This window comes from Osmerus eperlanus, chromosome 13, assembly GCF_963692335.1.
Source record: "Osmerus eperlanus chromosome 13, fOsmEpe2.1, whole genome shotgun sequence".
Lineage (NCBI taxonomy): Eukaryota > Metazoa > Chordata > Actinopteri > Osmeriformes > Osmeridae > Osmerus > Osmerus eperlanus.
In genome coordinates, this window is record NC_085030.1 from 16,313,029 (window position 1) to 16,328,403 (window position 15,375).

Consider the following 15,375-nt stretch of genomic DNA (forward strand, 5'->3'; position numbering starts at 1 on the left):
ACAAGGGACAGACACATCTAAATCAGCTTTCACACAGACGCTAACAACCTCGCCTAGACGTAGAGGTTAGTTGCTGGGAACAGATCATTATGTTCTGGAGACTACTAACAACATCTTGGGATTGATAGCTTCTTGTCCTACATGGTAATCGTGTCATCATTTACATCCAATTAGAGGAATCACGAACAAATTAGCATGATATCAAGAACTACAGAGATTCAGAGAAGGACGCAAAGCGAATGTAAATTCAATGTATACGAGACCTCATCTTCCTGGTTCAATGTGACATGTAATTCATGAGCATCTTTGGGTTCCCTGCTCGTCTTCCCTCCTCTAGACACAGAGGACACATCCTTTTGATTTGGGGAAAGAGGTTGGGGGTCCTTCTGTTATAAAGGCCTCATCAAGTAGAGCTAACCGGAACAGAAGAAAACACTGCCACCTAGAGGAAACGTTAAAAACACGATTCAATTCTCAGCAGCCATTTTGTTTGAAATCAATATCTCTTTTTTTTTTTTTTTAACCTATCTGCTCTGTCCGTGTTTCCGTCCCACCGTTCAAAAACATCGACCGTGAATATGCAGGGTGACACTGTCCACCGAGTGAGAGTGTGACAGCGCATTAGACAAAGAGACGGCGGATGTCACGCATGCTGTCCTCTAGCCGTGACATCGACCCACGCCAAACGCCTTGGTAAGGTCACGCCGGTATCACAACCGCACGGCCCATTAAGGAGCCCTTCCTCCCCCAGAGGGGCCTCCCCGTTTGAAAGGTGCAGTGTACACCGTGCTCGTTTGATGTGGTAAATTGGCCCGGAGCTGAGAGGGGGAAGTGGCGATTGCGTGACCTCCGCCGTTTACGTAGAAGAAACAGAGTTCTCCAGGATGTTTCCAGCAGAGAGGGTGAACAAGAAGGACATTCTTGAGGAGGTGTCGAGAGAGAGGTGTGTGGGGGTTGCCGGGGGCTGCCCTCTCCCCTCCACCATGTGTGCCGGCATTCATGCTGCCGGACCCTCCGTCCAAAATTAACTGTGGAACAATAATCAAATCTCCTCAGTCCACTCCCCTGTGTTCCTCGCTGGGACAGAAAAAATAATATGTACTTTATATGAAATGCACTTAGACACTCCTTAGATGTAGTCTGGGAAATCCCCTGCCTGTGTGTGTGTTGAGTGCATGTGCATGTGCATGCATGTGTGTGTGTGTGTGTGCTGTATGTGTGTGCTTGGGGAAGGTGTGGGAGATGAATGAGTATACGCTTCTACTCATTAATCCTGAGGAGGCAGAAACTGGATACATATTCTCCGTGACACACTGCCATGCAAATACGTATCATGATAGTACAGACATGAGGAAGGGATATTTAGCAGACATACAGTATTGAACTAATGCATCAAACGTGTCACCAATGTTCTGGAGCTCTTATGGCAGATGTGCTTTTGTCTCAAAGATGGTGTCTTTGAAGGTATGTTTCAAACGATGTAGCCTTATTTATTTCAGTCTGGCAACTTGCTTACACCATCAGCCTAGCTTGTAGCTCTTTGTATACCTGTCTGTGTTCAACTTCTCTGAATTCATTTGGATGGTTATGTAAACAGCAATCAGGAACCATGGCAAACAATCATACTTGATTTTCCTGTTTAGACACATCAAAATAGTTATGTGCTTCTGATCATATCGATAGCAGTCGTTACAGGAATACTATACCTGACCAGTACAATACAAACAATCAGATGTTCCTTGGTGCCTATAGAGGTCCTGATTTCTGCTTGTGTCTTTGAAATCACAGTTGCATAGCAACACATCTTCCAACCGCTATTCAACTGTCACTCCTGCTCAGCAGCCATTTTCCACAGCAACTTTCAGATGACAAACGCCGCCACTCTGCGCGGAGGAATCTGATTCATCCCTGAATCCTTTTCGGAGGTGTCACCATCTTCCCCACATTACGTCAGCAGTTTGATAGAGTGTATTGTACGTGCTCAGAGGCAAATCACACTTCTATCAGTGGGATCTGTACATGTGTGAGTCAAACTGGGAAGGTATTGCTCAGTGGTCAGAGAACTTGACCGTAAATTATGGAGATTAAAGGTTAAAATCTCCCCGGTCCTGTTGTCATCTTGGGGGGACGGGGGGGGAGGGGACAGGGACGGGGGGACATCTGTTAAATCAACGTGTCAGTAGTCTAGCTACTGTACTGTATCTTCTCTAGCTACTACTATCAACACTAACTACCAGCAACATTCTGAACAAGTCACAAAGATATCCCTTAATGTTCCTTCAAGAAAGGGACATTGCCTCTGCTTGCAGAAGACGTTACCTTAGTAAATTGTCCAAGTCTCCAGATGCTTCTGTAGATTTGCTTCTGTAGAGAGTTGCAATCTGAGGACTCGCCTCAGACACGTGGCCTCATGCACCTGCGTCGCCATCGCTCATCTCTACTCTTTCTCCCTTCTGAGGCTGGAGTGTTTCCAGAGCCTGTCTACACGCCTGGTGACTCCATCTGGGAGAGGGACAAAGGAGACCTACAGATGTACAGACGCATGCAGCTCTGCTGGCCAGCTGGGAAGCGAGGCCTGGATGCCGCAATGCTTCGCTGCTCCAGTGTCCTAGTCCTGTGCCGACCAGACTACTGCACCTCCCACAGTGATGTTTTGTCAGTGTTTTGTCAGTGCTTGCGTAACAGACAGGATCGTGCCTGTCCGTGACTGTACCGTTGGAGGTACAGTTGCCCGGCGTTCGCCCGCACCCAGGATTGAACCCGTTACTTCAGACTACCCAAGAGCGACCACTACCAGCTACGCCAACAAAAAGCTAGAGATTTACTGGCGCGAGTGGCCTGCATACATACCTGAGGAGTAAATTTAACCGATCTACTCCGGCTACACTTGAGTAGAAGTATGATGGTCTTGATCTTGCAGACAGGGGTAGATTATGACCCAGCTGAGAGACTATTGGGGTCACAGAATCGTTTTCAACATGTGCATGAGTTGGAGGATATACAGTACATCCATGCATTGTTGTTTACAGTAATGTTGGCGTCTGGTGGAGTGTATGAAGGGGCATATTACACTGTTCTGCATCTAGGGATCAATTGCATTTAATTGCCTTGAGGAGCCCAAGCTTCAAGTGTTCTACTTTCCCAACCCACCAGCCTTCCAGGGAACGAGGGAACATTTGAATATGAGTTATTGCTGAGTTTTGGATTTTTAGGAGAGGACAAGGTGGTTCACTTGGCTGGAGAACATGTATCTATTTTTTATCTGGCTCTACAGACCCTTCTGGTTGGTAAAACTGCAGAGCAAACATATTGCAGCAATTATAAAGGCAATTCGGGCAGAAAATCCTGTGACGTTAATACAACTTAAAATTCGTGTCCGTTTTTGGGATATAGGGGACGGCTCAATTAACATGGCGAGGTCGTGACAAATAACATGTTTAATTCATGAGAAGGTCGTCCTGATATTTAATTAAACCATGGGCGAAATATAGACTATGCTAAATCTTACAATGGTGTTTGTTCAGTCATAAATTGTGTTGATTATTTTGGCATCAAAATAGTAACACGATTTTGCAATTAATTAAAAAAATCGTATTGAATCTTCTAGCAAATTAAATTGATAGCATCATTCACTACTACCAACATATTGCCAACAGCACAGCCCCTTACTCATAAGGGGCTGGGCTAATTAACGTGAAGATTGAACGATATAAAACGGTTGGCTCTGGTGTGGAAGGAGAGACTGAATCATAGTGGAATGTGCTGTAATTTTATTGAAGAATCCGGACATAATGAGACACCAAGAATGATGCTTTGGCGCCCTCAAGTGAAAAGAGTCTTTATCAACGCTGCTGCAGCTGTCTACACATGATCGTTTTTAACCTGGATATAAGGTCTTCATTTGGAAAATAGTCTGGATTCAAAAAGTTATTTACATGTCTGTTCAAAGCCCTCCCAAATACTCAGTTACTGTACTTAAGTAGATTTTTCTGGTATCAGTACTTTACGTCACAATTTATTTTTCTGACAACTTTTTACTTTTACTCCTTATATTTTTTTAAACAAAAATCTGTACTTTATACTTCCGTTTTAAAACCAGGTTCGTTATTTTAGTTTTAGAGATGCTCGACTTGAGTGAAGGATGTGTGTACTTTTGCCATCTCTGTGCTGTTGTTACACTGTCATTACACAGTTATCATGTTGTTATTACACTGTTGTTACACTGCTGTTACACTGTTGTTACACTGTTATTATGTTGTTATTACACTGTTGTTACACTGTTAGTCAGCACTTCAACTTTTATTTTTTTTAAACATTAGTATCTGTACTTCTACTTGAGTGAAGGATGTGTGTACTTTTGCCATCTCTGTTCATAACAGTCATCCAAACAATGTAGTCCACCAATGGGCAGTTTGTTTCAGATTCAAACCTCTCAAACACTATGTTGGTGCAGTCGGCTAATTAACGTGAAGATTGAACGATATAAAACGGTTGGCTCTGGTGTGGAAGGAGAGACTGAATCATAGTGGAATGTGCTGTAATTTTATTGAAGAATCCGGACGTCAACCTTGTTTTTTGTCATTGACTCATCCTTTGTACCAATAGGTGGCAGCATAGCATCGTTCAGCATATTCTGACATTCGTTGCTAATTTCACCACAGAAACGATAACATCAAGTTGACAACCTGAAATTTGGTGGGGCAAGTCACCCCCCAAAAATTGCAATTTGAGAAAATTACAATATCTTGTCCATGTTATCATTTTGGAAAAATGTATTATACTTTACATTTACATTTTACATTTAGTAATTTAGCAGACGCTCTTATCCAGAGCGACTTACAGTAAGTACAGGGACATTCCCCCCGAGGCAAGTAGGGTGAAGTGCCTTGCCCAAGGACACAACGTCATTTGACACGGCCGGGAATCAAACCAACAACCTTCTGATGAATAGACTTACGTGTAGTAATAGGCCTACTAGTAATTATAGTTTGATCTGTAATTCTCATTTGTGTGAGGTCATTTTTTTTCTTCTTCCACCAGTCACATGATGGTGTGACTTTAAAGGACTTTGTAACATGTCATATTTCACAGACAGCATCTTTATGTAAAAACCTGAGCTAAAAATTTACATTCTTGTGTGTCACGTGTATTTTTTCACGATGTACCAAGGTTAAAAGGGGCACGCTTTTTCTGTCAACATGAGTCAACAGACACAAATGGTGCAATAACACAGAGGTCAACGACACTTGTTCTCAAATTGCACAAAACAACACAGTCTTGTTTTTCCACTTTGCCTATTTTTTATCTTTATTTGATCTTTCTGGACAGTGGACATCCTTATTAATCTAGGATACGCATGACATGCTAACACAATTCCCTACTAACCGTACAATTAGATGGACTGTGACTCTAAATGTTATTCATCTAAAATTTACCCAGAGATAACACTTCACACCTCACCTTTGACCTGATCTGCTCTGCTCTCATGACAGGTACAGTCAGGTCTGGTTCAGGTAAACTTACCTGTCAAAGGTAAGTAAAAAAATATTAGTTAGCTTGCTTATGCCTGTCAGGTGTAGAGTTTTTGCAGTGTATGTAGAGCCCACGCTAACGGTATAAGCTAAAGCTACTAATGTGCTTAGTGAACAAGGAGGAGGCAGTGGCTGAGTGGTGAGGGAGTCGGGCTAGTAATCTGAAGGTTGCCAGTTCAATTCCCAGCCGTGCAAAATGACGTTGTGTCCTTGGGCAAGGCACTTCACCCTACTTTCTTCGGGGGGAATGTCCCTGTACTTACTGTAAGTCACTCTGGATAAGAGCGTCTGCTAAATGACTAAATGTAAATGTCTGCTAAATGTGCTGGTGGAGAGGAACGCGAGTCATGACCGCTAACGGTTGGCTGGATAGGGTTGGTGGGGTAACAGCGGTTGGCTGGATAGGGTTGGTGGGGTAACAGCGGTTGGCTGGATAGGGTTGGTGGGGTAACAGCGGTTGGCTGGATAGGGTTGTTGGGGGTGTCTCCTGGGACAGTGGCAGCGTATGATAGCAGAGAGATAGCCACACCAAGATGTTCTCCGAGTACCAAGTGACATATATGAATACGAACATGTCATTTTCGTATTCACATACACGCCTCATCATAGCACTATGAAGATTATGTGATTATTAAATGACATGAAGTGATTTGACATGTGCACCCTGAAGGTCACATGGAGGTAGATGCAGACTTTCACCTGAAGTGCTCACCAAGCAGTGTCATGGAAACCGTAGGCTAAGAAGGTAATGTTTACATTCTGTGTGTTTGCAATGTTTGTGCTTTGTCAGAACGTGCTTCAATGTGAACATGAACCCTGTAAGACCCAGTTTACAATTACAACATCACTTTTAGCTATCAAAAAAACACATTTGTAAATGTCTTTGTTTTTTTGAAAGACAACATTTACATAGCCAATGGGTTCTCTTGTCTTTCCTTGCAATGCCATTGGATAAATGTGGTCTTTCTAAAAAAAAAGAAATTATGAATTAGAGAGCTAAAAGTGACGTTGTCATTTTACAACTAGGGGTCTTACAGTGTATACATCTCCAGTATACAAACACATTTCAGTGCAGGAAGTGGGTGAAGGTTTCCTCCATCATAAAGCAATCACCATGTGACTGTCAGCTATCAAGGTTATGTTTGCATTCATATACTTTATTTAGCATTTACACATTATAACATGCCAGAACATCTTTGAGGATCTCCGTTTCATAGAACAGTTAGTCCGTAATACAAAAAGCATTTCACCTTCTACAGTACAATAAGTAATGGAACAGTAGTGATCATCACAATTATTATGTATTTACAGCTATTATATATTTTCTGCATAAATATAGTAGAAAATCGTATTAACACTATATACTATATATAAACGGTATATATACTAAATAACACTTTTTTACATACACTATGTACATATTTAGTTCCTTTCACTTTGTTAGTCACACACGCCAGTACTGAACTTGAACAGTAACAGAGAGACAACAGCACCAGTGGGACTCAAGCTTTAGGAAACATCCCACTAGTCTAAAATGTCTTCTTCTCCATAAAACCTATTTTTTTGTTGTTTTTTTCCACCGAAAACCTGACAGGTGGAAAACAGTGATGGATGCTGTATGTTGGCCCCTCCAACCCACCACAAACACACACACACACACCTACCCACACACACACACACCTACCCTCACACACACACACCTACCCCCACACACACACACCTACCCACACACACACACACCTATCCACGCACACACACTTACCCACCCACCCACCCACCCACACACACACACACCCCACACAGACAGACCTCTCCCCATACACCTACATACCCCTCCCCCCCCTCCCCCTCCCTCACTGCTTTCCCCTTGTGCTGCGTTCTCAGATCGAGGACGGAGAAGAAGCCACATCGGACCACTGAGATGCCCCCTAGTCTGAGTCTTCACTGCTGCAGTAGGAGCTGTCGCAGTACTCGGCCGTGTACAGGAAGGTGTGGACGTTTGGGTTCAGCCTGGGCACCCAGTGACGCGGCACCAGGAACGTGGCCAGGTTGAACAGGTCCACAAACACTTTGTAGCGATCGCTGCGTTGGGAAACAGAGAGAGTTAACGTCACTCGGGTCACAATCAATTCAATAGAAACTGTGGCGTTGTCGACTGTTGTGAAAACGAACAGGTCTTAGCGTGGTTTCCCTGGCAGTGAGTGTGTGCTGCTGTGCTGCGCTGCTGTGGGGCGCTGCGGCGCTGTCAGAATGATGAATCGTTCCAGTAAAGCGTGAAGGACACACCTGACTGTGGAGCGCAGGTAGTGGTAACCAGACGATCCTCCTGTCCCTGCCTTGCTCCCAATCATCCGGTGCACCATGCATACGTGGTTATCTAGGACACAGGAGGCAAACGTGGTTATCTAGGACACAGGAGGGCGTACAGTTCACACCCCTTTGGATCAATGAGTGACCTGGGAAATACTTTTCTTGAGCAATCGAATGTCAAAGTGCGTTTTCTAGTCAGGTTTGTTGATTATGTATTTGTTTGAGGGAGGTTTAGTACTTTCAACAAGTTGGTTTTAATGCTTTTGCTCTTTACTTTCAGGAGGCACTTATGAGTTGCTTTAGATAATACTGTCTGCAAAATGACCGTATAATGTGGAAATTCAGGATATTCTCTTACATCTCCATTTTGTCATGAGCATATCAATGTCCATCAGGGAGGTGAGGAGCTGGAAAGGCACTTGGAACCTGGGTTCCTCTCTGAGTCAAAGGAATGTTCCAGAATGTTATTGGTTAAAGAACATTCTAGAACTGTACTGGTGAAAGGATGTTCCAGAATGTAAAGAACATTCTAGAACATTCTCTCTGTAGTGGTAAAAGGATGTTCTAGAATGGTAATGGATTAACAAATTAACAGTTCCAGAATAGTTTTGCCAACTAAAACTGTGGCAAAATGTAACCCTAAAAACAGTAAAATGTATTAAAAAAACGGTCACCTGTAGAAGTAGATCATCAGAGCTCCTTGGAGAGCCTTGTAAGACAGGCGCCTGTCACCTAGGAAAACACAGAAAACCTCTTGTATTTACTCACAGCATGTAAACCTGCCACTTAGATTATGGTGTTTAATGAATGCATCATTGGTTAGGAAAATTGGTTGACACCGGATAGATAGGAGAAAAACCTTTTTGCTTCAGAAACTTTGGGACTTTCCATTGATGTACAGTGTTGTATAACAATGGAACTGTAACTACCCAGAATGCAACAGGTTTAAAACCTCACCTTTGCTCATCAAGTGCTCATGTATCTTCTCATCAAACAGAGAAGTGAAAAGTTCCTTCTTCTTGGTCAGTTCCTCCATCATCTCCTCCTTGTCCTCTAAATCTTGTACTTTCTGTCGAATTTAAAATATCTTAGTCTCGGTGCGAGCCACGGGTAATGTGAGGAGAAAAGGTGCATTCTTGTTGTCAATAACTTTCGATACCAGTATAAGTCAGGATATACCTCAATTTTCTCTTTTTCCAGTCGCAGTCCATCGAAAATGTTGATTTCCAACTTCTCCCAAAAGTTAAAGCCATCCTCTTCTAGACCTGGGGTCCTCTCGAGCCATTGCTGAACAACAATGAAAAGTATTAATCCCATTTTGAAAACACTGAAACTAAAGTTTTTGTTAAATGGGTTGCTAACCAACATAGTTGGAAACATTTACTTTTGATCATTGGTCTTCTACATTTCCTGTCTGGCTCTAACACTGACTGTCCAATAAAGCCATAAAAGGCAAAAAACAAATATTTTTAACAAAAGCTATGAAGTATGACAGAATATCTACCTCCACTAGTTTGAGTAGCGTAGGTTCCTTCTCAGAGCACAGCAACATCTCGCTTTCACGGCCTTTGAAGTTGTCCCTGTAATGGCGCCTGTTGTAAGGAACCCTCAGGTTGTCTGGGACCCCAATCTTGTTTTCCAACAGACGGAATTGTAGACTCTGAAATCCGGAAGCTGGGGTCAGGTACTCCCTACACACACATAAGCACACACACAGACATACGCACACACACAGACATTAAAATTGAGCTTTAAGTGCAAAATTGTAAAACTATCAAAAAGGTTTATGGCATGATTATTTAGGTAAAGATTACCAAAGGTTATCTGTTTTCTCACCTAAAGTCAAAGAAATCCAAGGCTGTCATTGTCTCTAAGACTGAGAACTGGTCGACCAACAGTCTGAAGATCATTACGATCCTGTGTATACGAGTGTTGACCTTCAGCATGTTACGTTCATCACGGACCTGGAACATTAGGACAACCATCAAACAGTTAGGAAACAATTTGTTCCAAAAATAAGACCTTTGTTGTAAAAAAAAAAACGACTTTTGAAAATGTCAAAGGTTTACTTTAGGGCTAGACTAACATTCTGGTTTCAGTTGAGATTTAATCAACTGTTTTTGAGGGAGGATCAGTTTCTTATCTCATTAAATTCTGCTAAACATCTTCAGACATCCAGTATTTATACACACATTATTGTTAAGCAACTGAAATTCCTGTGCCTCTATTGACATATTTCTCAGAAATGCCTTAGTATAACAACTCACATGTCCACTGATGAAAATTTCTCGTACTGAATCAAGCTCCCAAAGAATCTGTTTGAACCAGAGTTCATATGCTAAAATAGGAAAACATACTTGACGTTAATATTTTCACAAAAAAGAATGGATAGACTTGAAAATAGTTTCGTTATAGCAAAGTAAGCAAACTTGTTCTCACAACAGTAACATTGCTTCACCTTGATGAGTGACGATGAAAAGATGTTCATCGTGGATCTTGTTGCCTTTCAGTTCACTCTGAAGAACCTGGGCGGTCACCACCTTGTCCAACTGTAAACATACAAACATCAAACTCTGCAAACTCGCTATTCAATCCTGTTGAATCCTGTAGAGTTTAGTAATAGTTAGATCAGGTCAACGGATGTTGGACAGGAAGGCTGTACCTGTAGGTAATCCCCGTAGATGATCCCTCCTTTGCTGGCGTTGTTGATACCAGCCTGAGAAGAATCATCTTCTTCATCCTTATTGGGAGGCTTGCTTTTAAACAACCTGTTGTGAGAACAGATAGGATTCATAGGTCACCTTGGTGTGTTTTCAGCATTGCCTCCTTCTACTATAATAACCAGTAAAGACGATGATTTGAAGCAAGTCACTAAAGCTATTGCAAGGTGTTGGAAAACACCATTGATATTTTGTCAGAATTTTGTAATTATCAACAGTGAAAATGAGTTACTTCTTAAATAAATACAATGATTTGATAAAGTCATGATTATATTACATACAGGTGCCTCTTCTCCAGATATGGGCATCCACTCATGATCCACAGAGATAAAAGTGTTCCTTAGCCTTCGGTTTACTAAGGTCCTCTCAGAGACAAGTCATTTAAAGGCTCACCTCATCCAATCAGGCGTCGGAGTGTTCCACATCCGGCCCGCCTCGATCTGCACCAACCACGTCTTTATTTGCTTTCAGGACATCCAGATGTACTTTGTTTTATTTGAGAAAGAGACACAACAGAAAGAAACTCTCCACATGCATCCAATGGCTTCCAGGTCACGCAGCATTTTTATACTGTATCTGAAATCATTAGTTTATCTGACTGGAAGATCAGACACTGTAGAGCAGTCCCTAACATGTTGATACCATGACAATAAACATACAAAATGACTGTACAAATAATTCATCTTATTTATTTTCTTATGTCCTCTCCATGTTTATTGTTTTCCTGTTTGGTCAAAAGACTTCCCTCTGAGGTTGAAGGTATTATTTTAAATATTATTAATACTTTTTTTTAATCCTATTTAATCAACCATAATTCAACAATAATTGTTTCACATGCAACAATCTTATTAACTGATAATCATCTATTTATCAACAACAGGATTATATAATTCTCGTTTTTGATGCAAAGATAACATCAGGATCAAAGTCAAGAGTTGTCAAATATACTTATATAATGTCCCTTAGCCATGTCGTGTCTTTTATTGACTTAATCATGACTAAAACATTCTCATTTGAGGACTATTGTGGACATTGGCTGTGTACGAATGATTTGCGAATGTTTGCCGTTTGGTTAATATGTATTCTTTGAGTCTCTTGACTTAGGAGGTTAACACAGTGCTTCCTTGTTTAGTATGTTGTTTTCTGAGAATTGTCAAAACCTTGACAATGTTGCACCATCGACCCACTCCATTGATTGAACGCCACATTTTCAAATCATAACTTTCATATGAAGTTTGACACCATGTGTCATAAAGTACAGTTAAGAAAATGTATGACCATGTTTCTTGTCATCGGCCTTTGGTAAAAAATGGCAGATCTGCCCCATGTACCAAGTCTCCCCTAGAGGGGGACAAAGTCTAAAGAATCACATTTGGGTCTCAAAACGGTCAAGACCAAGAAAAACGCTCCCAACTGTAGGGTAAGAAGGGATGCAACCAAAGTCAACAACAGTTTATAAAACACCCTCAGATTCCTCTTGCACGGTTCATTCCGCCAGTCAAACATCATTTAGTTTGAAAAGCATTTAACCCAGTTCCATCCGTAGGACACACATCGCACTCTCAACTCTCCCTGAAATCATTAGCTCTCTTGTTTTCACACAGTCTCTTTGTAGCACCCTTGGTGACGCGTCCCCAAGTCTAGACTGTCCTCAGAAGATCAGAGGGATGGTAACAAGCAACTATTTCTGGATCTGGACTTTGTGCAAGCTACATTTGATGTTGCAGAGGCAGCCTTAACAGAGGAAGCCCAAAATACTTTGTTCTTGTTCCTTTTTTGCTCCAGCTCACAAGCAGACACAGTCATTAGCAATGTGGGGTAAATTTTCAGACAGAAACCTGACTTAGTAAATTGATTGTCAACCAGGTTGTCAGATTATCCAGGGTTTGGTCATGCAGTGTCATTTTTGCTGTGACATAATTGTTTACAATAGAGATAGGTCACCATGTTTGCACATATGATTGTCAAGGCATAAATCTGTCCCCATTTAAAAGAAAAAAGGACTTCAGCAGTGTGTCTCAAGGACGTGCGCTTCAAAGACAGCATGCCAGCAGTGTGGCAACACCGTGTCAACACACGTCATGCAGCTCATGCTGTTTTGCTACCAGGTTGTGCTCAGAATACGTACTCTACAAAAACCTTCTGTGATGTTTCTCTGGCCATGCAGGCTTGTTCCCAGATCAATGTGCTTCTTTAACATGGATGCCACTTGACAGATAAACACATGCTATGTGTGGGGACACAGAATTTGAAGGTCTCGAACGACAGGTGAATACACTATTTAGACACGTGTGTTGTGTTTTCAAATCACATGGAATATTAGACAATTGTCCTTAAAACGATCCCGCTTCTGGAAAGTTCGATATCTGACAAAGCTCGCAGCTCCCCCCCCCTCCTGTGTTTATCTGTCATCAGTCAGAAACCTTGTCATCGGAATAGATGGCTTTCAGGACCTTGTGTTCAGACAATCACAAGGGTGGTCAGTATGTCAGAATGGTGGGAAAGGACCAGTGATTACTCTGCTCTGATAAAAGCTTTCAGCCGCATGCACTTGTCTCAGACGAAAATCATCCCTGATCTGATTATTCTACCAACAGGTCCTGGTCTAACGTTGTGTAAGCTTTCTGACAGTTCCACACAACTGATTTTGATCAGTGCGTCTCTAAAGCAATGGGCAGTCTTTCAGATTTTTGCATTCAAAAGGAACAACAGTCCACGTACAACAGCAGCTTAATGGAAGTCCGGGAGTTGAGTTGGGCTCCTGCAGAGTTGAAATAAAAAACTAAACTGCTTTCTAAAAACCCTTGATGGCAGTGAACCATGCATGCACTATACACCTTGTCAAATCCTGTGGTCTTTATTCAAATCAATAGGTGGCAGGTTCTATTGTGCGGAACGATCTCTAACGGTGCGTTGTGAATGACTTCTGATTCCAAGTGTGCCTACCTTCGTGTTTGTGTCTGTAATGAACGCGAGTCAGATCAATAGAATTTCAGAACACGGGTGTCTCTCTTGTTGCTATGATATGCTTATTGCATGATGCTGCCAGTCTTTGATGTTTTTGCAAAGTCGTGCCATTGCTTTTCCACCGCCTTTTGAAGTAGGCCAAGTCTCAGTGTTGTGATCAAATCTGCTGTTGCTTTGAAGGTGTCAGCTGTGGTCACAGTGTGAAACTGCAGTCGTTAGGATGAACTACATAGATGATAATTTTGGTGATGTCAGTTCTAGGACAGTTCAGCTATTCTCTCTGATGTTCACTAACATGTCGATATCTGTAACGGTTTGATGTTGTGTCTGTTTGATTCTATATCTTCTGTGGTGATAGTATGGCACTGTAAGACTGGATTACTTAGGTTCTGTCCTCAGGGAACACCTGTCCTGCCTGTTTTAGATGTTTCTCTGCTCCAACACACCTGATTCAAATGAATGGGTCATAAGCAGAGAGAAACATCTATAACAGGCAGGACAGGGTGACCTGAGGACCAGGGTTGGGAACCACTGGGTTAGGGAATTAACACATTATGATACATAATGATTCCTAATATACTGTGCACAGATCATACCTGTCTCTTCTCACTAGTCTGTGATGCAGAGAAGAGAGACCGCTGAATTCCTCTCTTCTCTGAAGGTTTTCAAAGTAATACCACTAGGGAGCATCAGAGCGCTGTTTAGCAAACTATCTGGAAAAAAAATACAAATACAAATAAATGTAGATGCTCTAATATGATACATTTTGTGGATCAAGTACTTATGTGACTAAAATCTAGGGGGTTTCCACTAACAAGCAGAGCTCCTACTGACTGTTTCAGTCAGGGAATACTTTGGAGGTGACAATGTTGGATTAGGCTCAAGCACAACGACAGTTAGACAGTTTGTATTCTGTCATCTGATATAAACTGTTGGTCTTTGATCAACGGGTAATGACATTAGGGAGTGGAAGTAATTATTACAACCTCAAATGTAATTAAAAGTTCAGTTGGAAATTTTCCACAGAGAAGCTTATACCGCGAAACCCTGGGATTATGAGGATAGGCCCTCTTTAAGGAACTAGTCCTGTCTGAAATACAGGTTTGCAAATCGGTTCAGTCACAATTTACACATTTTAACTCAAAACAGCTTCATGCCGCTGACTTCAAAGAATTCAAGGATTTTTCCTCAGTAGCTTCATAGATTTGATGACGTCATCTTAATCATTTTAAGTACATTTTGGGGGATTTGGTCATGCAGAGCATTGAAAGACACATTAGTAAAAGTAAACATGTTATTTTCATACTTCCTGAACCTGTAGGAGAGACTTATTATAAAACAACACACAATCCCCCCTTTCACTTATAACAGGGTTTTTCTGAAAAACAAATCACAAGTCCACACTCTGGGATCCTCTAATAAAAAACAATGAAAAAAATTATGATTTTTAATCTAGAAGTGCATTCATGATACAAAACACAAGCAATGGTAATAACCACTAACAATATACATATGGGTTCTATATAAGGACATCAAACACGTTTGTGTGATATGGGGGTCATGAAATATTTGTGTTAATCAATCATTCATCAGACAGGAAGCCAAGCGCGTGTGATAAGCATATTTAGAGTTTAAAGGTTCTTCTGAATGTTGTCTGACATTGAAATCTTACAGAACTGTCCACGGTACTTAGTTTGTATGTGTTGGGTTCTTGGAGATTGTATCTCGTACGTTCTTCCTCATCTTATGAGGGTATAAACACATTTCAGGCAAAAACTCTAGTTTTACTTCCCACTGTATATATCTACTATGCAGAATCAGGTGATCACAAATGAAAGGTAAACTAA

At 41.5% G+C, this 15,375-nt stretch overlaps 1 protein-coding gene across 2 annotated transcripts; it reads right to left on the reverse strand.

Annotated features, from left to right (window-relative positions):
• Positions 1 to 7,361: 7,361 nt before the first annotated feature.
• Positions 7,362 to 10,933, reverse strand: tdo2a (tryptophan 2,3-dioxygenase a). 2 transcript variants are annotated; one of them, XM_062476912.1, is made up of 12 exons: positions 10,843 to 10,933; positions 10,504 to 10,609; positions 10,300 to 10,390; positions 10,109 to 10,179; positions 9,678 to 9,805; positions 9,346 to 9,532; positions 9,021 to 9,128; positions 8,799 to 8,910; positions 8,516 to 8,573; positions 8,200 to 8,279; positions 7,818 to 7,908; positions 7,362 to 7,613 (listed from the first exon to the last, which is right to left on the reverse strand). In XM_062476912.1, the coding sequence occupies exons 1-12, from the start codon at positions 10,875 to 10,877 to the stop codon at positions 7,460 to 7,462; spliced, it is 1,221 nt and encodes a 406-aa protein (XP_062332896.1). In that variant the 5' UTR covers positions 10,878 to 10,933; the 3' UTR covers positions 7,362 to 7,459. The 2 variants fall into 2 exon arrangements, with proteins under 2 accessions (XP_062332896.1, XP_062332897.1); XM_062476913.1 differs by lacking the exon at positions 7,362 to 7,613 and having other exon boundaries at positions 7,890 to 7,936.
• Positions 10,934 to 15,375: the final 4,442 nt, after the last annotated feature.